Genomic DNA, 27,493 nt, shown 5'->3' with positions numbered 1-27,493 from the left:
GAGTATTGTGTTTAATAAATGGTGCAAATTAAACAAACTAGTTATTTTGACAGTGGCCTTTTTTAAAATTATTTAACTCTAGATGGCATAAACGTCAGAAGAAAGAAATACAGCAAAAAAGAACCAACCAAGATGAAGAAACATCTCTTTTTTCGGCATACTGTATTTTAAAGGTAATTATGTAAAATCCAAATAAGTTTTACATATATATTGGAAACATATATTGTTTATTGGATTAAACATGGGGTTTTCAAGTTTGTTCAATGAACCATGACCAGTTATTACACATGCATCTGGGGAACAGTCCTAAATACACTAATGGTTTGCAGGATGTAGACAATTACAGTCAAAGTTACTATGGCTGTGTCTGAAATCAACCCTTATATACCCTTAAAACGAGCACTTATTTGAGGCAAAAGGCATATTTAGTGGTGTCTAAAACCATAGTGGATGTTATTGAGTGCATTCATTCAATCTCACAATGCACCTCAATAATGAGAACTGATGTACACTCAACAGCAAGAGAATACCCATCTCATGCACTGTGAGGGTCGCACGCTGAATGAATTCCCTCATCTCACCAGGGGATGGTGCCTGCAGCTGAATCAATCACATCCATTCTTCAAACTGCGATGGTTTGGCGTAATATCACACAGATAATATGCAGATAAAGATAAATTCCTTTTTAAATGATTATTAAATTGTTTAATTATGGTTTATACATTCTAGTTTCCATAGCAGAGCTCAAGATCAATATTTTCATTACTACTGCTGCCAGTTTACTACGTTTAAATTTTTTTTTAAAGCAGCAAGCAGAAACTATGTAAAAGCGGCAGCCTTTCGAGCACACTAAAATGTCCAAATTCACTTACTCGTTTTCATTCATTCCTTCAAATGGACTGTATTAGTGTGGAGTAATGTAGGGAATACTGAATGAGGGCATTGGGGGCAATTTCAAACACTGCATTTAACTTAGGACATTAAAGAGACCCGCCTACTGACTTTGAAAGCACCAGAGTCCCAGATCATCTTTTTGAACATGCCATAGTCCGGCTGCAGGAGCTGTAGGTTTCTCTTAAAAAAATGGTACTTAAAATGGTAAAATGAGGCTGATATTTAGTTTGTCCTGGTTGGCTTGTGAACAGAATTACTGATTTTCTGCAATGACATCAAGACCCATGTAGAATGGATGTCAGAGCATTGAACACCAGCAGACTGACTTGACCCATACTCTGACATGCCCATAATCCCAGCACTACCCCATACTTGTAAACTAAACTGCTACTCTTGGGTCATGCCAACCGTAGAAACTTTGCTTATTAATTTCAGGGTTAAAATAGCCAGGATACAATAAAAAAACTAACAAAAGGGCATCATTAAAAGTGACTAATTTGCATAATTCAACTGGGAACTTTCCAGTTACAATATTCATGAACAAAGCTTAACAGCACTGCAAAAGAAAAACTGTAAAACAAAATATTTTCAGCAACTATTAGAAAAGTTAAAGCTGCAGTCCGTGGTTTTTCCTTTTTGTCGCCATCTCTGTTCTAAATCTGCAATTGCAGTTATTCACAGAATTATCAACTCTGTGAGTTGTGCCTCGGCACGGCACAGCGCGGATTAATCCAATGTTTTGAGTAGAATGTGCAGCTGTCATTCACCGCGCCGTTGTGGATAATGTCAAAGATTCATCTGTTTGAAAGTATGACCAACATAAGAATGTCATCTGAACAAGTAGCTAACATCTACTTTTGTTCTGACCAACTAAGGGGCAAAAGCATTGCAATAAATCGCAATGATTAAATCTAATGATCGCTTGTATCACATCAACAAAATGCTAATTATACTTTGTTTTCAATTTGTTAATGTTAACATCAGCATTTATAACTACATTAAGGTGTATTAGGGCTCCCTAGTTCAGTTTCCATTTCTGTGCAGTCTAATTTCTAATCGTCATATACCAACAAATGAATATGGAGTAGAGGTGAATTGCTCCCTCTCATAGCTAGCACAAAATAATTGATATGCACATAGCAAAAGAAGAAAGGCACAAAAAGAAAACTCAGTAACTGTATGAATTAAGCGAACAACTGTGCTACTGTTACATAGCCTAATTGAACCATTGAAATGTTTTAATTGTCCAGCAGAAAAAAAGCTAAAAAAAAAACCCTTCAAAACAGAGTTCATGCCACTTTTCAAAAGCCCATTTTATCCTTGTTTACACATGGACTCGACTGACGTCTCTTTTTTTTCTGTAGCCACTCCGAAGTAGAATCATTTTGCATTTTACAACGGATGACTCTCCAGTTGTCACTGGTGATTGCGGTTTGAACCTTTTTGGATCCATTAGTTTAATTATATCAAGTGCATTAAATGCAAAAATTCTGAATCAACAAGTTGATTATCATTTAAATGTATTAAGAAATTTAAATGTGCAGCCCAGTTTAGTTCACATGTATTATTAGAAAATGCATGCTAATAAAGATCTTGCAGTATCGTTCCTGTGAGCTTTCCTGTGATGAAAGTTGCATTCAAAAGGGAACCCTCTTCAGCTTATTCTACCATTATATTCTGCTGAATGGATGTTTCCATCATGAAGTTTGTCAATGCGCTGCAGTTTGGAGCTATCAATAGCCTTTTCCATTGGTGGGTGTTTGTCAGCAGCACGGTTTACTCAGATGTGCTGCTGCTATTTCAGCATCTGACTCTATTGAATTCAGTATTTAATCCCTGTGTGAATAACTTATGTTTAACAAATCCAAACTATAGAACTTCTGACACCTTTCTGTATTCCCATTTATGATACCTTTATGATGCCATTACACACATTTATTTATAATAACTGCAGTTAAAAGGATGTATGTCATGCTTCCTATAATGTTACAGAGCTCAATATGAGTGGACCCCAGGAAACATCTTAAAACAATAAAACAACACAGTTCATGACCCCTTACCCTTGTTGCATGTGAAGTGCTCGTCTGCCACCAACAGACCAAGCTCATTTTTAATTAAATTTTAAGATTGAATATTGGTCTGGGAAGTCTGCTTTGTATTTTCTACTGCACAAAAGGCGTGATCAATGGGCATAGTTGAAATGACTCTGTATGCAATTGGATAGTCCTTCAACCAATCAGACAAACGATCCACCACTTCCGTCATCGTGTTAAACCCACCAATAGCATGCCAGGTGGATAAGCCTGAGCTGCAGTGCAAAATCAAATCGGTGGCGGACCGGGCTGGGTTTGCTCAGTCTAGTGAAGTGCATCACTGCGTGAAACCTGCGTGACTTCCGTGAAACACAAAAGAAGATATTTTGAAGAATGTTGGCAACCAAGCCATTTTGGTTAGGCTACCATTTGAATATTGTATGAACACAAACACACTCAAATTATTTTGTGAGGCTGTCATTGAAATATAATTTAATAAAATTTCATTTGATCTATTAAAAAAGTTAATAAAACTTTTAAAGAGGAAAAAAAAAAATTCATGGGATCAAGCCTTTAAAAGTTTAACTGTAGGCCAGTTTTATTTAAATGTAAGATCATGGTAGTCACAGGGTAAGAAACATAGACTGTAAAAACCTTGCTCCTCATTATATGGCTATACGGTTTCTAAAATATATAAAACATATATAGTAAACTATGTGTAATTTAGTTGTAAACACCTGTAGAAAATACAAAAACAGCCTCTATAAAAGGGATTTATATTCTGTATAATTATTATATTAATATTATTCTAATAATAGCAACATTTTAAATAAATTTTTCTTCCAAAACACCATATTTCTTCGCTTTTAGTAAATTGTGGTTGTGCTAAAGTGAAACGTTTGTGTGTATTGCCGTTTTCCACTTTACCTTGTCATGAATATGCTCGTGGCTGTTTTCAGCTGATTCAACACAGAACCTGTTATGTTCCCATATCACACGAATGTGTAAAACTGTGTAAAATGTGTAAAAAATTCGGAGTCAAAGTGCCATATAGAGCGCAGCATTTAAACGCAGCGTATGTTCATCAGCGGCTGCGTTGTGCGGATATTCGCCTTTTGCAGTTCCATAAGCTCAAATAATAAATAAATAAATGAATAAAAAAAGCGCCTAATATGGAGGGGAGGTCTCTCTCGCTTTGGCCTGTCAATTCAGAAGACAAACCAATGGGCCGCTGTCGCTGCATGTTGTCAGTGGCAAAAAAACCCCCAAAAACACACCTATCGGCCCCAAAGTGCATCGGCCCACCGGGAAAATGCCCGGTATGCCAGATTAGGCTACCAGTCCAGCCCTAGGTCTATCAGGTTTTCCAAACCGGGGTCCCTCGGCACACTGCGGTGCCATTTGACGTGTAAAAGGTGCCGGCACGCACTTGCACCGTGGTTAATCTCTGATGACGCATCTTTAATATGGGTTGTAACTTGAAAATAATACTTTATGTATGTTTCTGTCGATGGATACACATGCTTGCTTCTCAGTGATACACTACAACAGCGATAATAAAAGAAAAACGTGGGCCAAACGGTCTCTCTTTGTAAACTGTTCAGTGCATGCGAGTGCTGCCGTATGCTCAAATATGTGCATCGTTTTAGCCATAATCACCCGGATGTAGAGCCAGAAGACGCGAGTGAGAACTCGCACACGCTGTGATCTGTCTCTGTGCGCTCATCCGAGAGTGCGCGCACGTCTCACAGTGCACAAATATTGAGTTATCTTTCAAGTCTTGCGCTTGAACGGACAAATTCACACAAAAATTGTCAGCATGTCCACCTTTATTAGTATCCAAGCAGAGCATAGTCTGTATATGCCTTAAGTGAACTTTATACAGTCAAGAAAAACAACGCATATCCCTGCATTAGGTCTTAAAGGGGCAGTAGCCTTTACTGCTGTCAACCAAAAGAGAAAAACATCACTCACTGCTCTTGATTTAATAGCTTGTGTAAGTTTAAAGGATTCATCTTTAATTTAAACAGTGAAACATGCAATTATTTTACATTTGATTACAATTTCTCTACCTAAAAACTAATGTTAGACCTACCTGAAAAACATGAAAAGCATTGTTTATTTTATTAGTATCTTTGCTCAATAGTAATTATTTTTTCTAAATTTTCAAAGGTTGACCTGACTGAAAAAAGGTTGGGAAACACATATATTCTTCCAGTCTTGAGTACCACCTAATCTCACACTTTTTTTGTCATTCCTATTGAAAGATTTAGTGGACTGTGTTTACATGAGACGTTATATAAACCGATGTGGGGTTTACATGTGCTGACTTTCAGTTGAAATCATTCAGTCGGTGACCTGTTCTGACAGTTTGTCTGCCGCTTTAGAAATGTCAACGCTGTCCTCTCCAGCCGCTGGAATGAGTTCCTGGTTGCCATAGCAATTCTTCTGCCATAGCAATTCTTCTGTCAGGCACAGTTGAGGTAAAAAGTGCCCTGGACAAACGCTGTCAAGATGAGAGGATGTAGCCAGGCTGTGTCTGTTTCTGTTATTATTCCAACATTATCTTCATAACTTCTATCGAAAAGTTACCCCCTCAGAAAAATTTACTTTCCTGTCTTGTCAACTTTATAGCCTGGTGTGAGCGTGTGTAGTGAAGGCATGCGCTGTCTATCGCTGTCACATAAGGACGCACACTCAAAAGTGATCGGGTCAGGTCGTTTACATGGTGAATTATTTTGTTTGATCGGTTTATGAAAAGGTTTATCCCACCCCTTTCAAACCGATTATAATTTCATTTGGTTTGGGCATGATTAAAGTGTTTATATGGTGCATTTTCATTCAGACTGGACTTTTAAACCGATTACAGTGCACCATGAAAACTCACCTATTATTTGGGTAGCACACACATTCTGAAAGCCTTCAGCATAATTCAGATGAGCCATTTTAATCTAGATTAATTTCAAAATGAATCTAGTTTAATCTAGATTCAAAAAAATATTATCTATGCCCACCCCTAATTGATAAACGTGTGATAATTTCATTAGAGGCAAGATGATTACTTTTAAAATCATTTAACATTTAAAGGTGAACTATGCAACTTTTCGTTCACTGGAGGGCGCCTATTCTAAACTGCTCGCAAGTACCGGGACTTTTATTATGACGGGACGGAACACAGTCGCCGGGCACCCGCACTTCCGCTTTTTCCGGTCAGGTAAAAACAGCTATTTTTATCATATCAGATACATTTAAGGGGCCAAGGGCTTCGGCCATCCGTCCACTTTCTTCCCTGAACTGAAATGAAGTAGTGGGCTGTACTTTCCACACAATTGACATCAGGTTCAAGTACGCCAGGTTGGCTGGTGGTTATGTTGCCCGCTTACCGCCTCCCATGGCCTAGACTGGTATTACGATACCTGACGGGCCGGGGCTAGTAATGCTACTGCTAATTAAGGTTGATATCTCTGCAGCACTATAACTTGACATTTTTTTAATGACATCATCGCCCTTATTTTTTCCTCATTTTTTGATGCGTGTAGGTCATTTTTTGGATATTTTTACCTCAATTTTTACAAATGACACCTTTAAACCTGGAGTAGACAGTGGAGATTAAACGCTGAAATACATTTCAGATTAGTTAAATATAGTTAAAATTTGTAGTTAAACTTTGATGTAAGCAACACTGAGTTGACTGGCTTGCAATACTAGCTATAATTGTTTATATGAAGATTAAATAACTCATATTGCAAGGTTATCTTCTTCCTACATACTCTTCACATTTCCATTTCCACAAGTTAGACACTACTAGATAAATATACTGTGTTGCAATAAAAATGTATTACAATATTGTTACCATCCCTTTAAATTAAAAATGTCCCAATCTGACACCATCAATTAGGCAAATGAAGTCATCAAAAAGACAAGTTTTCTGCCGCCTAAAGTTATAACAAACTCGTACTTTTAGGAATATTGTTTACTATAGGCTATATCTGAAAGTCTTTTTGGGAGGGTTCTACATACCTTCTCACTATTTGAAATAGTTGAGGTCAAGAAAACAAAAAGAACATAAAACTGATTTCCTTAGAGATATATTAAGAAAAAAAAACAACAACTGTGAAATGAACAATAATAACCCCAAAGCAAAGTAACTTACCATAAACTAATTTTACAAATAACCCCCAATATATATATATATATATATATATATATATATATATATATATATATATATATATATATATATATATATATATATATATATATATATATATATATATATATATATATATATAATCGTAGGATACGAGAGTTTGGATGCAATGAGTGTGGTAATACTTATAAGTCACAGTCTAGATGTAACGAAGGCAGATGGAAATAGTTCTTCAACCCTGGTAAAAAGTCCAGACAAGATTCAATACTCCACACAGCAAATCCAAAACCAAGCAGAACCCATTCATATCCTTGTAACTATTGTCCATATTTGAAGACCCACAACAATGAGGTCCAATGTACCATGCAATAGCCAAATGTAGGTACCATTAATGAGTGATACCACTAATGATATTAAGCAAAAGGAGTCCTTCTACAAACAAAATATTAACAAACATTAATATAACGTTCAACATCAACACTGATAAAAACAACTTGTAAGATTTACTTGATAAAATCTTTGTAACAATTTGCACTCAGTTTTTCTAAGTAAAATTTACTGCTGCAAAATCAAGTACAACTTACTTGCCAATATCAAGTAAAATGTACTTAACTATAAATGTAACATTTGCAAAGACATTAAGTAAATGTTACTTAATTATATTTAACTTAGCATGTTGTATTTATTAAAAGTAATCAAGTAAATTTAATTTTAAAAGGAGCATAACTATTGTGAAAATTTTATAAATCTGTATTATTTACTCTTATGAAGTAATTAAGTAGATTTTATAATGTTTGTCTATTTGACATTTTGAATTACTTAGTTGAATTAATTTATATTACTCACTATTATTATGTAAATGTTGCTATTTTAAACCAAATAAATGTAATAATGTTCTCTGCATCAAATACATTTATCACAAATCACACATAAATACAATGAAGTTGAACAGTTTATTATGTCAAAATTTAACCATTAAATCAGTAATGTTCACATCAACTGATTAAGTAGTTAAGGTACATTCATTATAATTTACAATAACTGTAGAATTAACCATGTATGGTTCAACTAAACATCAGCAGCCAACAGTGGCATAACTAACATTAAAGGGTTAGTTCAGCCAAATATGAAATGTATCACATTTGAGTCCAAAAATAACAAAAACTACGACTTTATTCAGCATTGTCTTCTCTTCCGTGTTTGTGTTCAATCCTCAAATAAAGATTCAAACGGTGAAGAGAAGCCAATGCTGAATAAAGTCGTAGTTTTTGTTATTTTTGGACCCAAATGTATTTTGGATGCTTCAAGAGACTCTAATTAACCCACTGATGTCTCATATGGACTACTGTGATGATGTTTTTATTCCCTTTCTGGACATGGACAGTATAGTGTGCATACACTTGCATACGCTCTCGGACTAATTATAAAATATCTTAAACTGTGTGTTAAGATGAACGGAGGTCTTACGGGTGTGGAGCGACATTAGGGAGAGGAGTTAATGACAGACATTTCATTTTTGACTGAACTGTACTAAATTTAACCCTTTAATGACGAGCACATGCATAGTCCAGCTGAAACAGAATGGTCACTTTTCCTTAATGCTCATTCATCGACTGGATCCTCTCGATCAGCTCCATGGACGACCATCTTAAGGATATGTTCAGCGGCAACACTGCGACTGTCCTCCTGCATACAGTTTGTAAGAAAAAAAGAACACAATTCCATTTAAGAAATAGAATTGCATTTATAACATTACATTTTATTTTCATTAAAAAGGTGACTGGACCTTCATGTCGTTAGCTCACTAAAATAGAATTGCTGACATTCATGCACTTGTTGCTAACGTTATACATCAATGCTTATTTGGTATCAGAGTTCACCTGCCATCCAAACTTTCCTTCTTTAGTGCAGAGTGCAGACTAACGTATGCTTTGATATAATAATTGCTGTGAAATTTTCAGTGGATATAAAAACAACTAACTTAGACACTTTTAAAAAATGCTAACATTAGCTAGAGGACACACATACAGGCAGCCAGCACTTAATCACGGCCAGCTAACATTAAATTATTTTGAAGTTAACCAGACAGGGTGACTTTTTCTACAAGAACGTGGCTAACTACATTTAATCCCCTCTATCTTTGACTAAACACCAGTCTCAACTTTATAGAAGTGGATAATGCTTTAGCTTTAGCTACCGTTATTGTGATTAAAACTCACTTTTAGTCAATTTTAAACCGTAACGTCTATGCAATAATCAAACCATCAAAACGAAGTACATCGTTATAACAAATCTAAAATAGAAAGGTCAGAACTTACCGAGAATAAGTCAGCCATGTAAAAGCAACATCCCAAACCGACCGTCTCTGCCACTGAACCGGGATCTTTTTGAGCAACAACAACAAAAACGGGCGGGCAGATTCACTTTGCTGTTCAGATTAAAATTTACTTAGTATTTTTAGGTGAATGTGCTGTGACTATAAAACATTAAATACTATTTGTAAATATATGGTAAAATTTACTCTTTCTTCTCAGTTAATTTATTACATTAATAAATTGTGTAAATTTTACATAAGATATATAGTTCCAACTTAATCTTGATTTTACAATGTATAAATTACATGAATTAATGTAATAGATTTTACAATACCACAAAGTCATTTTTTTCAGTGAATGAAATACAATTTATACAGCCACTCTTTAAATATGGGGAAAAAAGGGACCTTACTTTGATTGAGCAACACATTTCCCAATCAGGACATCATTAAAGATAAGGTTACCAGAGGGAAGATATGCTTTCCTCTTACCAAACCGCTATAACTTCTTCTGCTATCTACCTGTATTTAACCTTAGCAAAAAATAAGATAAATATTGTCCCCTAATAGTGGGTAGTATAATAATACCCCATGTAACCTTGAACTGTTACAAAGTTCACAAATATGATTGGTCTTTTCAAAAAAATGGGCATATGCTAATGTGCCTTTAAAAGACCATGACACAAGCCTTTCTGCCATCTGTCAACCTTTCTTAACTTCCGACGAGACAAACTTCCTTTCCTCACTTTCTGGCAAAATTAGCTTTCAAGTTAACTCTTCAAACTTCCCGCAGATCAGAGACATGATGTTCAGAAGAAAGAGAACGCTTCAGTTTGCAGTTTCATTGAACTTTAGATGCGTTTAAGATTTGTGCCCAATTATTCGTTGCTGGCTCTCAATGTTGACTGTTTGTGAATTTGTCATTTCCTTGATCTTCTCTCTTTCTTTACTTTTCGTTATTCTGTATATGTATTCATAGTATCATCTATTAAAACCATTAAATCCACATTTGATTGTCAATGTTGCCACTCACAAACCATAATCACTTTAATTTTGCTACAAGCTTTACAGTTTTATACGATTGCTTACAATTTTAAAAACAAGGCTCATTTTTTCAAAAAACTACACACATCCATTTTGATGAAAATATTTTTCTCCACATTGTAAAATTTTTAGATTCATTCATGCATTTTCAAAGATTTGTTTTTTTAAATCTATGTCAACCCATGGGTACTTAGTATGCATCCCCTCTCTACCAGGCTGAGAACATGGTTATAGTTGTGCAGATCTGAGCAGAGCTCGCTCCTTGAATGTCAGTTTAAATAATTGTGCTGTGCATGTCAAAGTGTGTTAGCAATTGAAACCAACTGTATATAGTATCGCTGAAGACTTTAAAAGGTGTCATGAAGTGGCTTTTACATTTTTTTATACTGTTGTCTGAGGTAAACTAATGACGTTTGTGTGGTTTTTACATCTAAAAACATCTCAACTTATAAAAGCACTAAGGGAGCACTGAAATATAGCAACATATAAAATACATTCAAACCATACATACTGTTATTATTAGTAGCCTCTATTCTTTTTTTTAAATAGCCTGTAATAAAACGTCTAATTTAAAGTAGGTGCCTCTCCTACCCATTACCACTCCATCTCTGTACATTTCTGCTCTTTGTTTGTAAAAATTAATTTTGTCTATTTACGTCTACAAACTATTACTACATGCATTTATAACATCACATGCCTGCACATTGAACACGATTTTTTTTCAATGAGGGGCGAAGGAGACAGGATGTATGAGGACAAACTACAGCACTTGTAGCGTCGCATTGAATGGCTATTAGCAGTGCAAAGACAGTGTCAAGCACTATAGTGGACAAAACAGCAACCATAAATGTTATTAAAAGTTGCTTGTCATATTTTCCTAACAAGCAACCACATTTAAAACAAGCCCCCCCCCCAAAAAAAGAAGAGAAAAAAAGCCCAGTCACATGTTATGCATGTGGCAACTATGGATACAGGGGGACGTCGCAACTATGGATACAAGGGGTGTAGCTTTTTGCATCTTTACTTGCAGCTGATTGGTCCAGTTTGGATTTGCCATCTCCAACCCAGAATAAAACCTGCTCCAGAGCAGGTTAGCCAGTGCAAGTTCTTTCCAGACAAAATGCCACCAACAAAATGCAAGTTAACAGAGTTCTCATTGACACAGATGGGCACATGATAATTTATTGATAGTTTCAAAACATAAGGTGAAAATAGGAAATGCAAACACATTCAAATAGCTATTGTTGCAACAACCTGAACCTGCTTTGGGATGAATGTGGCCTTTTGGCATTTTGACCTTTAACAGACTGGTAAGCCAGCTGTGCTGGAAACTGAAGACCAGGCTGCACTGACTGTGACACAGATCCAGATCTTGAAAGAGAGGGACTGTGGGGCTGCTCCAGGGATTGGGATCTTGATCTGGATACAGGCTGGTAACTCAGTTTCCCTGGTATTGAAGAGGTCTGGAATCCAGGCTGAGAGACCGTCCCATAATTTGACTGCATCTGGGACTTGTACCTAGACTGCACTGGTATGGCTTGGGAATTGTAGCTGGATTGACCTAGAGACTGTTGGTTAGGCAGTATTTTAGGCTGGTAGCTGAGTGTTACCAGTTTGCTTGGTCTGTAGCTGAATTGTACAGGCGTCACTGGGGGCTGATGCACCTCTTTCCCTGGCCGGGTCAAAGGCTGGTGCAGTTGCCTTGAAAGCAGACCACTGGGCTGAGATGCAGAACTATAACTGGACAGTCCAGGCTTGCCAAAATGCAAGAAGCTTGGTTGCACCTTTGGAGCAAGAGGCAGTTTGCTTGGAAGCAACAGGGGCTGGTAGTTAAGCTGTTCAGGCAGCCTACTTGGTCTGAAAACAGACTTGAGTGTGGATTGCAGTGGTCTGGGAGGGACAAGGTTACTTTGTTGTACCATAGGCTCGTATGTAGGCTGCCCAAGTTTCACTGGGGCCAGATAATTGGGCTGTCCAGACTCCACATGCAGAGTTAAGGACTGAGAACTAGGTTTGGATGGAGGCTGATACCTAGTCTGGAAGGTAGCTTTTGCTGGTTCCTTCCCATTAGACTGTCCCACAGATTGGTAGATGGCTTGTGCTGGTTGTTGGACACTGGGTTGACACAAACATTGGAAGCTGACTTGTGCTGATTGTTGGTCAACATGCTGGCCCACAGACTGGTGGCTGGCTTGAGCTGGTTGTTGGTCAGTAGGCAGGGCCACAGGCTGGTAGCTGGCTTGTGTTGGTTGTTGGACACTGGGCTGGGCCACATATTGGTAGCTGGCTTGTGCTGGTTGATCAGCAGTCTGGGACACTGGCTGGTAGCTGGCTTGTGTTGGTTGATCAGCAGTCTGGGTCACTGGCTGGTAGCTGGCTTGCGTTGGTTGGTCAGAAGGCTGGCCCACTGGCTGGTAGTTGGCTTCCAATGGTTGGTCAGACGGCTGGGCCACTGGCTGGAAAATGGCTTCCACTGGTTGGTCAGAAGGATGGGCCACTGGCTGGAAAATGGCTTCCACTGGTTGGTCAGACGGCTGGGCCACTGGCTGGAAGCTGGCTTCCGCTGGTTGGTCAGAAGGCTGGGCCACAGGCTGGAAGCTGGCTTCCGCTGGTTGGTCAGAAGGCTGGGCCACAGGCTGGTAGCTGGCTTCCGCTGGTTGGTCAGAAGGCTGGGCCACAGGCTGGTAGCTGGCTTCCGCTGGTTGGTCAGAAGGCTGGGCCACAGGCTGGTAGCTGGCTTCCGCTGGTTGGTCAGAAGGCTGGGCCACAGGCTGGTAGCTGGCTTCCGCTGGTTGGTCAGAAGGCTGGGCCACAGGCTGGTAGCTGGCTTCCGCTGGTTGGTGGTCAGCAGGCTGGGCCACATGCTGGTAGCTTGCTTGTGCCGGTTGTTGGTCAGCAGGCTGGGCCACAGGCTGGTAGCTTGGTTGTTGGTCAGCAGGCTGGGCCACAGGCTGGTAGCTTGCTTGTGCCGGTTGTTGGTCAGCAGGCTGGGGCACATACTGGTAGCTGGCTTGTGCCGGTTGTTGGTCAGCAGGCTGGGCCACAGACTGGTAGCTGGCTTGTGCTGGTTGTTGGTCGGCAGGCTGGGTCACAGGCTGGTAGCTTGCTTGTGCCGGTTGTTTGTCAGCAGGCTGGGCCACAGGCTGGTAGCTGGCTTCCACTGGTTGGTCAGAAGGCTGGGTCACAGGCTGGTAGCTGGCTTGTGCTGGTTGGACACTGGCCTGGGGCAAATACTGGTAGCTGGCTTGTGCTGGTTGTTGGCCAGCAGGCTGGGCCACAGGCTGGTAGCTTGCTTGTGCTGGTTGTTGGTCAGCAGGCTGGGTCCCCGATTGGTAGCTGGCTTGTGCCAGTTGTTGGACACTAGGCCGGACCACATACTGGTATCTGGCTTGTGCTGGTTGTTGGTTAGCAGACTGGGTCCCTGATTGGTAGCTGGCTTGTGCCAGTTGTTGGACACTAGTCTGGGCCACATACTGGTGGATGGCCTGTGCTGATTGTTGGTTACTAGACTGAACTACAGAGCTAAAACTGGGTTTCTGGAATGGCTTTGTGCCAGAAAAGACAGTGGAGCCAAATTTAAGTCTTGCTTTTTGGGGCTTGATTTGAGTTGGGCCACTGGGTGAAGATATAGCCTGGTAGCTAGCTTGTGCTGATTGTTGGCCAGCAAGCTGGGCCACAGACTGGTAGCTGGATTGTTGGACACTGGGCTGGGCCACAAATTGGTAGCGGGCTTGCGCTGGTTGTTGCACACTGGGCTGAGCCACAAATTGGTAGCCGGCTTGTGCTGGTTGTTGGACACTGGGCTGAGCCGCAAATTGGTAGCTGGCTTGTGCTGGTAGTTGAATAATGGGTTGGCCTACAGATTGGTAGCTAGCTTGTGCTGGTAGTTGGACACTGGGCTGAGCCACAAATTGGTAGCTGGCTTGTGCTGGTTGTGGGACACTGGCCTGGGCCACATACTGATTGCTGGCTTGTGCTGGTAGTTGAATACTGGGTTGGCTCACATATTGGCAGCTGGATTGAGCTGGTTGTGGGACACTGGGCTGGGCCACATACTGATTGCTGGCTTGTGCTGGTAGTTGAATACTGGGTTGGCCCACAGATTGGTAGCTGGCTTGTGCTGGTTGTTGGTCAGCAGGCTGAGCCACAGATTGGTAGCTAGCTTGTGCTGGTTGTTGTACACTGGATTGGGCCACATACTGGTTGTTGGCTTGTGCTGGCTGTTGGTCAGCAGGCTGGGCCACAGATTGGTAGCCAGATTGTATTGGTTGTTGGTCAGCTGGCTGGGCCACAGATTGGTAGCTAGCTTGTGCTGGTTGTTGGACACTGGACTGGGCCACATACTGGTTGCTGGCTTGTGCTGGCTGTTGGTCAGCAGGCTGGGCCAAAGATTGGTAGCCAGATTGTGCCAGTTGTTGGTCAGCAGGCTGGGCCACAGATTGGTAGCTAGCTTGTGCTGGTTGTTGGACACTGGATTGGGCCACATACTGGTTGCTGGCTTGTGCTGGCTGTTGGTCAGCAGGCTGGGCCACAGATTGGTAGCCAGATTGTATTGGTTGTTGGTCAGCTGGCTGGGCCACAGATTGGTAGCTAGCTTGTGCTGGTTGTTGGACACTGGACTGGGCCACATACTGGTTGCTGGCTTGTGCTGGCTGTTGGTCAGCAGGCTGGGCCAAAGATTGGTAGCCAGATTGTGCCAGTTGTTGGTCAGCAGGCTGGGCCACAGATTGGTAGCTAGCTTGTGCTGGTTGTTGGACACTGGATTGGGCCACATACTGGTTGCTGGCTTGTGCTGGCTGTTGGTCAGCAGGCTGGGCCACAGATTGGTAGCCAGATTGTGTTGGTTGTTGGTCAGCTGGCTGGGCCACAGATTGGTAGCTAGCTTGTGCTGGTTGTTGGACACTGGACTGGGCCACATACTGGTGGCTGGCTTGTGCTGGCTGTTGGTCAGCAGGCTGGTAGCTGGCTTGTGCTGGTATTTGGACACTGGGCTGGGGCACATACTGGTAGCTGGCTTGTGCTGGTTGTTGGGCAGCAGGCTGGGCCACAGATTGGTAACTGGCTTGTGCCGGTTGTTGGACATTGGGCTGAGCCACGTACTGGTAGCTGGCTTGTGCTGGTTGTTGGGCAGCAGGCTGGGTCACATACGGGTAGCTGGTGTGTGCCGGTTGTTGGGCAGCAGACTGTGCCACAGGCTGGTAGCTGGCTTGTGCCGGTTGTTGGTCAGCAGGCTGGTAGCTGGCTTGTGCCGGTTGTTGGTCAGCAGGCTGGTAGCTGGCTTGTGCCGGTTGTTGGTCAGCAGGCTGGTAGCTGGCTTGTGCCGGTTGTTGGTCAGCAGGCTGGGCCACAGATTGGTACCTGGCTTGTGATGGTTGTTGGTCAGCAGGCTGGGCCACAGGCAGGTTGCTGGCTTGTGCCGGTTGTTGGTCAGCAGGCTGGGCCACAGATTGGTACCTGGCTTGTGCTGGTTGTTGGTCAGCAGGCTGGGCCACAGACTGGTAGCTGGCTTGTGCTGGTTGTTGGTCAGCAGGCTGGGCCACAGACTGGTAGCTGGATTGTGCTGGTTGTTGGACACTGTGCTGGGCCACATACTGGTTGCTGGTTTGTGCTGGTAGTTGAACACTGGGCTGGGCCACTGACTGGTAGCTGGCTTGAGCGTGTTGATTAGTAGACTGAACTACAGAGCTAAAACTGGGTTTCTGGAGTGGTCTTGTGTCAGAAAAGACCGTGGAGTCAAATTGAAGTCTTCCTTTTTTGGGCTTTACACTAGCAGACTGACTTAAACCATACTCAGATATTCCCATACTTCCTGCACTACCCCTATAGCCATAAACTAGACTGCCACTCCCAGCTGAAGCAACTCGAGAGCCCTGAAGCTGGCTTCTAGTGTCAGAATCAGGTTCAGTGGCAACTTGACCACCTGAAGAACCAAGCTGAGAAATGTGGCTTCCAGAGCCAAATCCTCCCTTAACTGCAGCACTATAAGTGTTCTTGGAACCCAGGGTCCTGATTGGTCCTGCTACACCTGGGTCATGCCAACTGTAGAACTTTTGATTATTCACATCATGGTTAAAATAGCCAGGATAGCCTCCATTGGGGACAGAGCCATGTCCATAAACTACAATAAAAGACAAGGGCATCATTAAAAGTGTTAACTCTTTTGCATAATCAAACTAGATACACTTACCAGTCACAATGCTGTCAAGAACAAGGCTTAATATTACTGCAAAAGAAAAACTGTAAAACAAAGTATGTTTAGTAATTCATAGAGGTTACTAGCAAACGTGCATTAAAGCAAACCAACATACTTTAAAATTTGCATATTGATTTCACCCATATCCACCCAAAACTACCATCAACAACACTCAACACATCAACTACAGAAAGAAAAGAATACTTTTACACTATCCTTTAGAGCTGTTATTGAATTGGTCTTTTATAGTGCCTTACTCTACTGCTCACCAATCACAGTTAAATAGCTTATTGACTAATCAGTTGTTGCAGTAACCTCCAACTGGTCATTATTAGTTTCAGGTGTGTCCATTTTCACAATATTTAAAGTGATATTTGGTTTGTTTAAATATATTTAATTTACTTTTAAATGCAATTCTAAAGTATTAATTTGCTGAAACTGACCTCAATTTTTTATCTTTTTATTTATTAGAACATGAGTGATGATTTGGAATAGCATATGATTTGTGCTGTGGTATTCAGCAGATTATTAAATGCAAAAATAAATTTGTGTTGTGGTATTCAGCAGATTATTAAATGCAAACATACATTTTCTTGAATCAATGAGTTTGAGAGAAAGTTGCATATAAAATAATTTAAATGTATTATCAAATTTAAATGTACTGCACAGTTTAGTTCAAATGTATTATGAGAAAATGCATGCTAATAGAAAGATCTTGCAGTATCGTTCCTGTGAGCTTTCCAGTGATGGAAATTTGCATTAAAAAGGAACCCTCTTCAGCTTATTCTACCATTATATTCTGCTTAATGGATGTTTCCATCATGAAATTGTCAATACTGCTGCAGTTTGGAGCTATCAATGGCTGTATTTCCCAAAACTACATCATTCTTAAGCTATAACTGAAGGTATACTTAACAAATACGTGTTTCCTGAAACAGTGTTAGTTAAGTATGCCTTCTGTAAATCATGCGTTGGTAAGGTTGGTCTGAACCACTATTAGTTATACATGATCACTGTTGACAGTTCATTCCGATATTGGCCACCACTGTTTCTTTATATCTTAGTCTATACAGATATAATTCTATTAATTGAAGTGTTTTCATGTAAAAATCTGTGAAAAATTTAGTCACCTGGCTACCATATCAGAAGCTGCAGTTCAAAATAAATGTTGCCTGCCACGGCAGCAAATTCAACAGCTTTAAATCTAGTTGGTCTTCTGTTTCTTTCTTTTTTTCTCCACTGTTGTAGCTGTTGATTATGTTTTTTGTGATGCACATATATTAAGTACATCATTCAATAACATAAATTAGTGTTTTACACCAATAATGTGATGTGGGCAATTAGCCCTGTTTGTGGATTAATTAAAGACCCATCCACAAGGAGATGCATTTAGCTGTATACATAAAAAAAAATATCATATCACTGCACACATCAATATTGCGTAATTTAATTACTGTATTTGCATAATTGTAAGGGTAGGGATAGGGTTGGTGTAGACATAAAAAAACACAATCTGGTAAGTAGCAAAGTAATTTATTGTTATTTTATCGTGAAATTTTGCCTCACATCCTACCATTGCTGTACCCCTTCTAGCCACAACTCTTTTGTTTCTGTTTTTAGTGTATTTCTGTGGCAGAATTATATTGCCACATACTGGACTGGCATGTATATTAGGTAGTTTTGAGTCCGTTTCAGCGGTTTCATATGTACGCAGATATTTCTTGAGACCAGGAAAAAAATAGGGAAAGCTCTGGCTTTGTGTAGATGTGGCCAATTACCAGAGGTGGGACAAAGTCATTGTTATGCAAGTCACAAGTAAGTCTCAAGTCTTTGCCCTCGAGTCCCGAGTCAAGTCGAGTCAAAGATGAGGCAAGTCTCGAGTCGAGTCAGAAGTCAAAGCCAACAAGTCTCAAGTCGAGTCCAAGTCCTACCATTTTAGTTTCGAGTCACTTCAAGTCATCTTACCACAGAAATAAAAATTATACAAATCATGTATGTCTGTAAGATTTGTATTTATTTAAACCTCTTTTTATACAATGACATTAAGCAAATACAGTAAAAAAAACAGAAAATGTAAATTTTCACAGAAAATGCTTGTATTTCAACAGCATATTGCACTAGAACAATGCACAGCAGCTTCAGTCCTGTACTGTACTGACCTCATATTGCAAAACAGTTCAACTTTCAAATAGATATGGGTCCTTTTAGCCTAAACTTAGGGCCATTATGGGAATATTGTTTAGCTTATTTTTGGTTTTATTTGGTTTACTTTAATAATTAAATTTATTCAATTATTTTGTTTTGCTATACTTTTTATGCCAGCTTGCCATGGCCCCCCTAGCGTCCCCTCGTGGCACCCAGGGGTCCCTGTCCCCATTTTGAAAACCACTGCTATAAAGCATATGACTTCAGTTTCTGGAGGGAAAGGGCTTTCTTATGACTTTTGAAGCAGTGAAAACATTCTTAATATTGCATACACTGAAACTGAAATATTATTGTATACCGTAGTGTATAATAGACAATGAATATTAACACAACAACACTGATATGAGTAAAGAGTAGTTTCAAATACAGCGTGAGGCTATAAGGGATTTTCTGACATCTGTTTCATTTTCTTCTCAGGTATGAAGAATACACAGAGGGGTGGGGGGCCCAAAACAAGCCCAATTTTATTATATTATTTATTATCATCAGTATAATTTATGATCAATAATTTATCAATAAATGAGCCTGCAACATATTAAACTGAAATCTCGTGGAGTTTAAAAAGCAAATAGAGATGGGATTTTACAAAATTCTTCAAGTTGCAATAAAGGCTGTAAACAGAAGAGGTTTGAAGATTGAAAAAGAGAAAAAGGGACGTGAGGGAATATGGTAACTCCAGTCGGAGTTATTGCACACATATAAGGAGCAGTGGTGCACATGCACACTATAGACCATAAAAAGGATAAGCCCTGCATCTCAATGTGCAATCTGCTCTAAATAGTATTGAAAATTACTAATGTCACATAGCTACTATTTAGGATTATTATACACTTTTTTTACAGTCTATGATTGGGAGTTAGTGCCCAGGAAAACACGGAGAGCACTGCAATATAGAGACATGTTTATAATAATATACATTCGAACCATACCTACTGTTATTATTAGTAGCCTATACTTTTTATTATTATTTATTTTTATTTTTATAATAGCCAAATAATAATAGTCATAATAAATAGCTTACATTATAAAAAATATTTTTAAGATTAAATTAGGTGGCTCACCTCCCTGCTTCCTCTACATCTCTGTACATCTCTGCTGGTTGCATTGTTTGTAAAAAAAAAAAAAAAAAAAAAATGTATTCGTCTATTTACGTCTACGAACTATCATTACATTTATAACATCACATCACATGCCTGCACGTTGAACGCGATTTTTCTTCAATGAAGGGAAGGAGGCGGGATGTATGAGGACGAATGACTACAGCACTTGTATCGTTGCACTATGGCTATTAGCTGTGAGAAGACAGTGTCAGGCAATGTATTTGGACAAAACAGCGACCATAAATGTAAAGAAACGAAGTTGCTTGTCATATTTTCCTAACAAGCAACCACATTTTTTCAAATAAGCCCAAAAAACCGCGACCCGCAATTCGAGATTTTTTACCGCGACTTGCCAAAAAGAGAAGCCCAAAGTCACGTGTTATACGCGAACTTGGTAGCTATGGATACTGTCGAATCAAACCAACTTGGGACTACGGTGATAGGATGTCGTGACTCGTGCTGGCAGCGCGCGTACTCTGCATGCATACAGGTGCAGCTTTTTTTCACTGAGAGCAGCGCGGCCGTGTGAAAGAAAAATGGCCAAAAAGTAGCAAGTCTTCTCGAGTCATAAGGCTCAAGTCCAAGTGAAGTCACGAGTCATTGATGTTAAAGTCCAAGTCGAGTTGCAAGTCTTTGTACATTTTGTCGAGTCGAGTCCAAAGTCATCAAATTCATGACTCGAGTCTGACTCGATTCCAAGTCACATGACTCGAGTCCACACCTCTGCCAATTACTATGTCAAAATATATTATGATAATATAAATGGAAAACTGCCAGTTAATGTACTGGGTTGATTCATGATACGTTTGGGCATTAGAGATAGCAGCCAATAGACTTTTCCATTGATGGGTGTGTGTCAGCAGCAATTCAACATTTAATCCCTGTGTGAATAACATATATTTAACAAATCCAAACTATAGAACTTCTGACACCTTTTCTGTCTTCCCATTTAGCGCGCGCGCACGCACGCACGCACGCACACACACACACACACAAAATAACTGCAGTTTAAATGTTGTATGTCATGCTTCCTATAATGTTACAAAGCTCATTTATATTTTTGACCTAGCATGTTAACCTTGTTGCACGTGAAGCGCATCACTGCTCTTGAAATGTTAAGTAAAACGTGGGGTGAATTGATATACACGTGTGATGACGTGTTATTGGAGGCAACAGATTTATATGGAGATTAAATACAGTCTGTGAAAGTAGTTCGGTTTAAATTGTGTATTGTCCAGAAACAAATCACTGCTTTGGAAAATGACAAATGCATAATCAATTCAGAAAAGCCAACAAAAACAATAGTGGAGTGCTTCAGAATATTAGTTTGATATAATGAATGTGGAAATCATGGAGTTATGTCGAGCGATAACTCATCACCATAAACTTGCCTTTGCCTTTTTATTGTACTTACCCCTGATTTGTTAATTTTCTAGAGGTGGCGAGAACAAGAACAAAGTTTGTTCTGGCCAGTACATTTCATACTTCACGAGAAAAGCAGGTGCCGAACATCTGCGTTTCTCCGCATTAACCATGTCCACTTTAAATTTATGACCAATCACACAATAGTTTTCGGACACCCGCAATAAAAAAGTTCTGCTCAGGCGATGTGTCAAGAACAAGCTGTGAGAACTCCCAAACCAGGGCTGCGAGAACAGCCGTGGCTAGTGAGAACTGTTATCTCTGTTGTTGCGGAGTATGTTGTAGCCTTAAGTGTCTACCCAACTGATTTTTTGAACACTGTTGTACCTGCACTAATGTTTTACCCACCTGATGGCTGTTTTTGATCAGTTGGTTTATTGGGGTGGTATTTTGGAAAGCAGTGCCTTGAAATAGCAAAGAAATTACATAGGTTAGATTTCCGTGTCTAATGTAGAGTAAGTGTTTACTGTTTTGCAAAAAGTGTGAGGCTAAGAATGTGCTTATAGCTGTGCAGAACTGGTTTGAGGTTTTGCTCCTTGAGTGTCAGTGTGTTATCGATCGAAAAAATCTGTAATATAGTATCATTGAGTACTTTAGTACTCTAATAGAACAGGAATTATTCACAGTCAGAATAATCTTTCTGATTGAAAGTATAAACTTGAGTCATTTTATGACATTAATAGTATTTATAGCTTGATAATCAATGTGTTCATGATGAATAAATACAAATGCATTTATTTTCAATTGAGCCAATTTAATTAGCATGTATCCAATTTGTTACACAGCACTAGTAAAGGGTTAGTGCCCTCAAATGTGTATATGAAATTCTTTCAGACAAAAAAAATTGGAGTTATATTAATATACTGTAGGGCTGTCATTTAAAAAAAAAAAAAATCTAATTCGAACGGATATCAAATATCAAGCAATGTATTCGAATATATTCGAATTGCTACGACCCACCCCCCATTAAAAAAAAAAAAAGGACACCGCCATAACGGAGATTCAATCACAAATGCATTAACATTCTGACAGTCATAAACAGGACTCAGGCCACAGCCTGTATGGAAAAACGCCGTTACCGCATCAGATGTCGATGCCGTCCACTGTCCTCTCCAGCAGCTGGAATATGTTTATGGATGCCATAGCAACTCTCAGCGGCCACCAGGACTTATACGGTTTTATAAAAGCTATTTATTTGTCGTAAAGTGTAATAATCATCTCAGAAAAAATGTATTCTAATGTCAGGCGCAGTTGAAGTAGTTGATTGTTTGCTTACATGGGTAAGTTTAGGGACAGTGTCATTATGCCAACATTATCTTCATAACTTCTTACAAAATAAAAAGTTTATCCCTCAGAAAAATGTACTTTCCTCTTGTCAACATGCTTGGTGCATGTGAGCGTGGCACGCGCAGTGTACGTCATATAAGGATGCATCCTCAAAAGTAATCCGGTCAGGTCGTTTACATGGAGAAATGTTTCGTTTTATCGACTCATGAAAAGCTTTATCCCACACATCTCAAAACGATTACAATTTCATTCAGTTTGGGCATTTTTATTACGATTGAGGTGTTTATATGGAGCATTTTCATTCAGATTGGACTTTTAAACCGATTACAGTGCTTCATGTAAACGCACCCGAATGTAAAAAATTGCGCTACATGTCACTTTAAAAACCGGATAGCTTATAGTTCGATTATGGATATTTCATGTCATGTTCAAATGCATATTCGAATAAAAAGCAACAGCCCTAATATACTGGCTCTTCAAAGTTTTATAATGGCAGTGAATGTAGCAGTGAATTTAATTTTTGAAGTCCATTAAAGTGCATCAGCCATCATATAACTGGCTCCACAAGCAGTTAAACTAATGTCATATACACCTAGAATGACTTGAGGGTGAGTAAATCATGGTCTAATTGTCATGTTTGATATTTTCAAGTTTTCAAACACCTCTTAAGTAATCACTACAGAACTAATTTACTGGCAACAATTAACTACTTTGAGTTTCAGGCAATGTTGCCATAGCTTAGCATTTTAGCAACTGTTCAATGGATGTCATAGTAGTTAAAGTAGTTGACTATGCAAAATCAGCCTCAGTTTTCCCCCCACCTACTAATTTCTTTGCAGACTTGTCAACCACCAACAAAAAACAAAGATAGTTCTCATTAACAGACAGGCACAGCATAATGATAATTTATTGATAGTTTCAAAACATCAGCTGAAAACAGCAGACACATGTAAACAGCTATTGTTGCAACAGCCTGAACCAGAATGTGGCCTTCAAGCATTTTGACCTTTGACAGACTGGTAAGCCAACTGTGCATATTGACGTCCAGGTTGCACTGACTGTGAAACAGAATTGTATCTTGATAGAAAGGGATTGCGGGGCTGCTCCAGGGATTGGGAACTTGATCTGGATACAGACTGGTAACTCAGTTTCCCTGGTATTGAAGAGGTTTGTAATCCAGGCTGAGAGGCAGTATCATAATTTGACTGTATCTGGGACTTGTACCTAGACTGCACTGGTATGGCTTGGGAATCATAACTGGACTGACCTAGAGGCTGGTTGCTGAGGGTTTCCAGCTTGCTTGGTCTGTAGCTGAATTGTACAGGCTTCACTAGGGGCTGAGGCAGTTGCCTTGAAGGTGGACCACTGGGCTGAGATAAAGAACTATAACCAGACAGTCCAGGCTTAACAAGAGGCAATAAGCTTGGTTGTACCTTTGGAGCAAGAGGCTGTTGGCTTGGAAGCAACAAGGGCTGGTAACTAGGCTGTTCAGGCAACGGAGCTGGTCTGAAACCAGACTGGAGTTTGGATTGCAGTGGTCTGGGAGGGACAAGTTGGTTGAGTGGCACCATAGAATCATAGGTAGGCTGCCCAAGCTTCACTGGGGCCACGTAACTGGGCTGTAGAACAGACTCTGTATGCAGAGGTAAGGACAGAGAACTAGGTCTGGATAGAGGCTGATACCTAGTCTGGACGCCGGCTTGTGATGGCTCCTTCCCATTGGACTGGCCCACAGACTGGTAGCTGGCTTGTGCTGGTTGTTGGACAATGGGTTGACATAAACATTGTAAGCTGATATGTGCTAGTTTTTGGTCGGCAGGCTGGGCCACAGATTGATAGTTGGCTTGTGCTGGTTGCTGAAAACTGGGCTGGGCCACAGATTGATAGTTGGCTTGTGCTGGTTGCTGAAAACTGGGCTGGGCCACAGATTGGTAGCTGGCTTGTGCTGGTTGTTGGTTACTGGACTGAGCTACAGAGCTAAAACTGGGTTTTTTTAGTGGCCTTGTGCCAGAAGAGACTATGGAACTAAATTGAAGCCTTCCTTTTTGGGGCTTGAAATGATTTGGGCCACTAGGCGGAGACACAGCCTGGTAACTTGCTTGTGCTTGTTGTTGGCCAGCAAGCTGGGCCACATACTGGTAGCTGGCTTGTGCTGGTATTTGGTCAGCAGGCTGGGCCACAGGCTGGTAGCTGGCTTGTGCTGGTATTTGGTCAGCAGGCTGGGCCACAGGCTGGTAGCTGGCTTGTGCTGGTTGTTGATCAGCAGGCTGGGCCACAGGCTGGTAGCTGGCTTGTGCTGGTTGGCGAACACTGGTCTGGGCCACAGACTGGTAGCTGGCTTTTACTGGTTGCTGGTCAGCAGGCTGGGCCACAGACTGGTAGCTGGCTTGTGCTGGTTGGCGAACACTGGTCTGGGCCACATATTGGTAGATGGCTTGTATTGGTTGTTGGTCAGCAGGCTGGGCCACAGACTGGTAGCTGGCTTGTGCTGGTTGGCGAACACTGGTCTGGGCCACAGATTGGTAGCTGGCTTGTACTGGTTGTTGGTCAGCAGGCTGGGTCACAGACTGGTAGCTGGCTTGTGTTGGTTGTTTGTCAGTAGGCTGGGCCACAGACTGGAAGCTGGCTTGTGGTGGTTGTTTGTCAGTAGGCTGGGCCACAGACTGGAAGTTGGCTTTTGGTGGTTGTTGATCGGCAGGCTGGGCCACAGATTGGTAGCTGGCTTGTGGTGGTGGCTGTTCAGCAGTCTGGGCCACAGATTGATAGCTGGCTTTTGGTGGTTGTTGGTCAGCAGGCTGGGCCACAGACTGGTAGCTGGCTTGTGCTGGTTGTTGAACACTGGTCTGGGCCACAGACTGGTAGCTGGCTTGTGCTGGTTGTTGGTCAGCAGGCTGGGCCATAGACTGGAAGCTGGCTTGTGCAGGTTGTTGAACACTGGACTGGGCCACAGACTGGTAGCTGGCTTGTGCTGGTTGTTGGTCAGCAGGCTGGGCCACAGACTGGTAGCTGGCTTGTGCTGGTTGTTGGTTACTGGACTGAACTACGGAGCTAAAACTGGGTTTTTGGAGTGGCCTTGTGCCAGAAAAGACTATGGAGCCGAACCAAAGTCTTCCTTTTTGGGGCTTGAATTGAGTTAGGCCACTGGTCGGAGATACAGCCTGATAGCTAGCTTGTGCTGGTAGTTGAATACTGGGCTGGGCTACAGACTGGTAGCTGCTTTGTGCTGGTTGTTGGTTACTGGACTGAACTACAGAGCTAAAACTGGGTTTTTGGAGTGGCCTTGTGCCAGAAAAGACTATGGAGCCAAACTGAAGTCTTCTTTTTTGGTGCTTGAATTGGTTTGGGCCACTGGGCAGAGATACAGCCTGATAGCTATCTTGTGCTGATTGTTGGCCAGCAAGCTGGGCCACAGATTGGTTGCTGGCTTGTGATGGTAGTTGAACACTGGATTGTAAGATGGTGGGCACTGGATGTTGACTGATGGGCTTTTTCTTAGGCTCATTGCTACTTTGCAGTAGAATTTGGGAACCTTTTTTGGACAATGGCTCACTAACAGAGTAACTGTTTTGTAATGGCGTCAAGACCAAGGTTGTATGGATGGTGTCAGAGCTTCGAACACCAGCAGACTGACTTAACCCATACACAGACATGCCCATACTCCCAGCACTACCTCTATAGCCATAAACTAGATTGCCACTTCCAACTGAAGCAACTTGAGAACCCTGAAGCTGGCTTCTGGTGTCAGAATCAGGTTTTTCAGTGGTAATTCGACTACCTGACAAACCAATCTGAGAACTGTGACTTCCAGTGCTATATCCTCCCTTAACTGCAGCACTATAAATGTTCTTAGAACCCAGGGTCCTGATTGGTCCTGCTACACCTGGGTCATGCCAACTGTAGACATTTTGCTTATTCACAGCATGGTTAAAATAGCCAGGATAGCCTCCATTGGTGATAGAGGTATATCCATAGACTACAATAAAAGACAAAAGGGAATCATTAAACTAGCGTTATCAACTCATTTGCATAATTCAACTGGATGCACTTACCAGTCGCAACACTGTCATGAATAAGATTTAATAGTACTGCAAAAGAAAAACTGTAAAACAAAATATTTTTTTTAGCAATTTATAGAAAAGTTGACTAGCAAACACATTACATCAAAACATACTTTAAAATGTGCATAGTGATGTCACCCATATCCAAACAAACTACCATCAACAACCCTCAACACATCAACTGTGAAAAAGAAACCCCAACCCCAAAAAAGAAACAAATACTTTTATGCTATCATGCAGAATTGTTACTGAATTGGTCTTTTATAGTGCCTTACTCTAATGATCACCAATGACAGTTTTATAGATTATTGAATCTGACCAATCAGTTGATGCAGTAACCTCTAACTGGTCATTATTAGTTTCAGGTGTGTCCATTTTCACAATATGGCTGCATCCGAATCTAATCCTAGCTTCATTTCCAGTCTCCTGAGATACCTTCATCTGATACATTTTAGAAGGCAGCATATATGTTTCCTTTGCTGCTTTTGAATGGACAACACAGGATTGTGGGATATCAGTGACAGTTGAGCTGGGGGAAAAAGATGGCGTCCAGAAGTTGCGTTTACTGGTAAATGCAAATGTAAATGCAAGTTTTTTTCACCAACATGTTACACTTCTGATGTAATTTCTAGTGAGAAATCACTACTGTAGTAATTAGATATATGTTTAGTTCTCACCAAAGCTCGCTCTATTTTGCTGTAGACCATTAAACTGTTAAACCCTGTTCCTTAGAAGTCTGTCCAAAATTAGTTTTGTGAGGTGCCTTCATGCACAAAACGCTGCCTGCAGAGTT

The 27,493-nt window shown here is 40.7% G+C and overlaps 3 protein-coding genes and 1 long non-coding RNA gene across 5 annotated transcripts in view; 1 reads left to right on the top strand and 3 right to left on the bottom strand.

Annotated features, from left to right (window-relative positions):
- The window catches only part of arhgef10la (Rho guanine nucleotide exchange factor (GEF) 10-like a), a 187,879-nt gene that overhangs the window by 8,791 nt on the left and 151,595 nt on the right, over positions 1-27,493 (top strand). The window lies entirely within an intron of this gene.
- LOC137058752 (uncharacterized) lies at positions 8,012-9,462 on the bottom strand. Its single transcript, XR_010900826.1, has 2 exons — positions 9,396-9,462; positions 8,012-8,763 (listed from the first exon to the last, which is right to left on the bottom strand). It is a non-coding gene; the product is annotated as an uncharacterized lncRNA (long non-coding RNA).
- Positions 11,604-16,874, bottom strand: LOC137058275 (paternally-expressed gene 3 protein-like). Its single transcript, XM_067431512.1, has 3 exons — positions 16,744-16,874; positions 16,623-16,672; positions 11,604-16,553 (listed from the first exon to the last, which is right to left on the bottom strand). Exons 1-3 carry the CDS (start codon positions 16,770-16,772, stop codon positions 11,674-11,676), a joined length of 4,959 nt encoding a protein of 1,652 aa, XP_067287613.1. The 5' UTR covers positions 16,773-16,874; the 3' UTR covers positions 11,604-11,673.
- On the bottom strand, positions 23,294-26,958 carry LOC137058634 (uncharacterized). The gene is made up of 3 exons (XM_067431983.1): positions 26,814-26,958; positions 26,692-26,741; positions 23,294-26,615 (listed from the first exon to the last, which is right to left on the bottom strand). The coding sequence occupies exons 1-3, from the start codon at positions 26,858-26,860 to the stop codon at positions 23,635-23,637; spliced, it is 3,078 nt and encodes a 1,025-aa protein (XP_067288084.1). The 5' UTR covers positions 26,861-26,958; the 3' UTR covers positions 23,294-23,634.

Source organism: Pseudorasbora parva, chromosome 22 (assembly GCF_024679245.1).
Source record: "Pseudorasbora parva isolate DD20220531a chromosome 22, ASM2467924v1, whole genome shotgun sequence".
In the NCBI taxonomy this organism is placed as follows: Eukaryota; Metazoa; Chordata; class Actinopteri; order Cypriniformes; family Gobionidae; genus Pseudorasbora; species Pseudorasbora parva.
Note: the sequence above shows the minus strand (reverse complement) of the source record. Positions and strands in the feature narration are given on the sequence as shown.

Excerpts from the sequence above, each read along its gene's own strand:
- LOC137058275 (XM_067431512.1), bottom strand. The coding sequence starts at position 16,772 with ATGGGTGAAATCAATATGCAAATTTTAAA. Across the intron at positions 16,673-16,743 it reads ATCAATATGCAAATTTTAAA|TTTTTCTTTTGCAGTAATAT; the intron begins GTATGTTGGTTT and ends TTTGTTTTACAG. Across the intron at positions 16,554-16,622 it reads TCTTGACAGCATTGTGACTG|TTTATGGACATGGCTCTGTC; the intron begins GTAAGTGTATCT and ends CTTTTATTGTAG.
- LOC137058634 (XM_067431983.1), bottom strand. The coding sequence starts at position 26,860 with ATGGTAGTTTGTTTGGATATGGGTGACATCACTATGCACATTTTAAA. Across the intron at positions 26,742-26,813 it reads ATCACTATGCACATTTTAAA|TTTTTCTTTTGCAGTACTAT; the intron begins GTATGTTTTGAT and ends TTTGTTTTACAG. Across the intron at positions 26,616-26,691 it reads TCATGACAGTGTTGCGACTG|TCTATGGATATACCTCTATC; the intron begins GTAAGTGCATCC and ends CTTTTATTGTAG.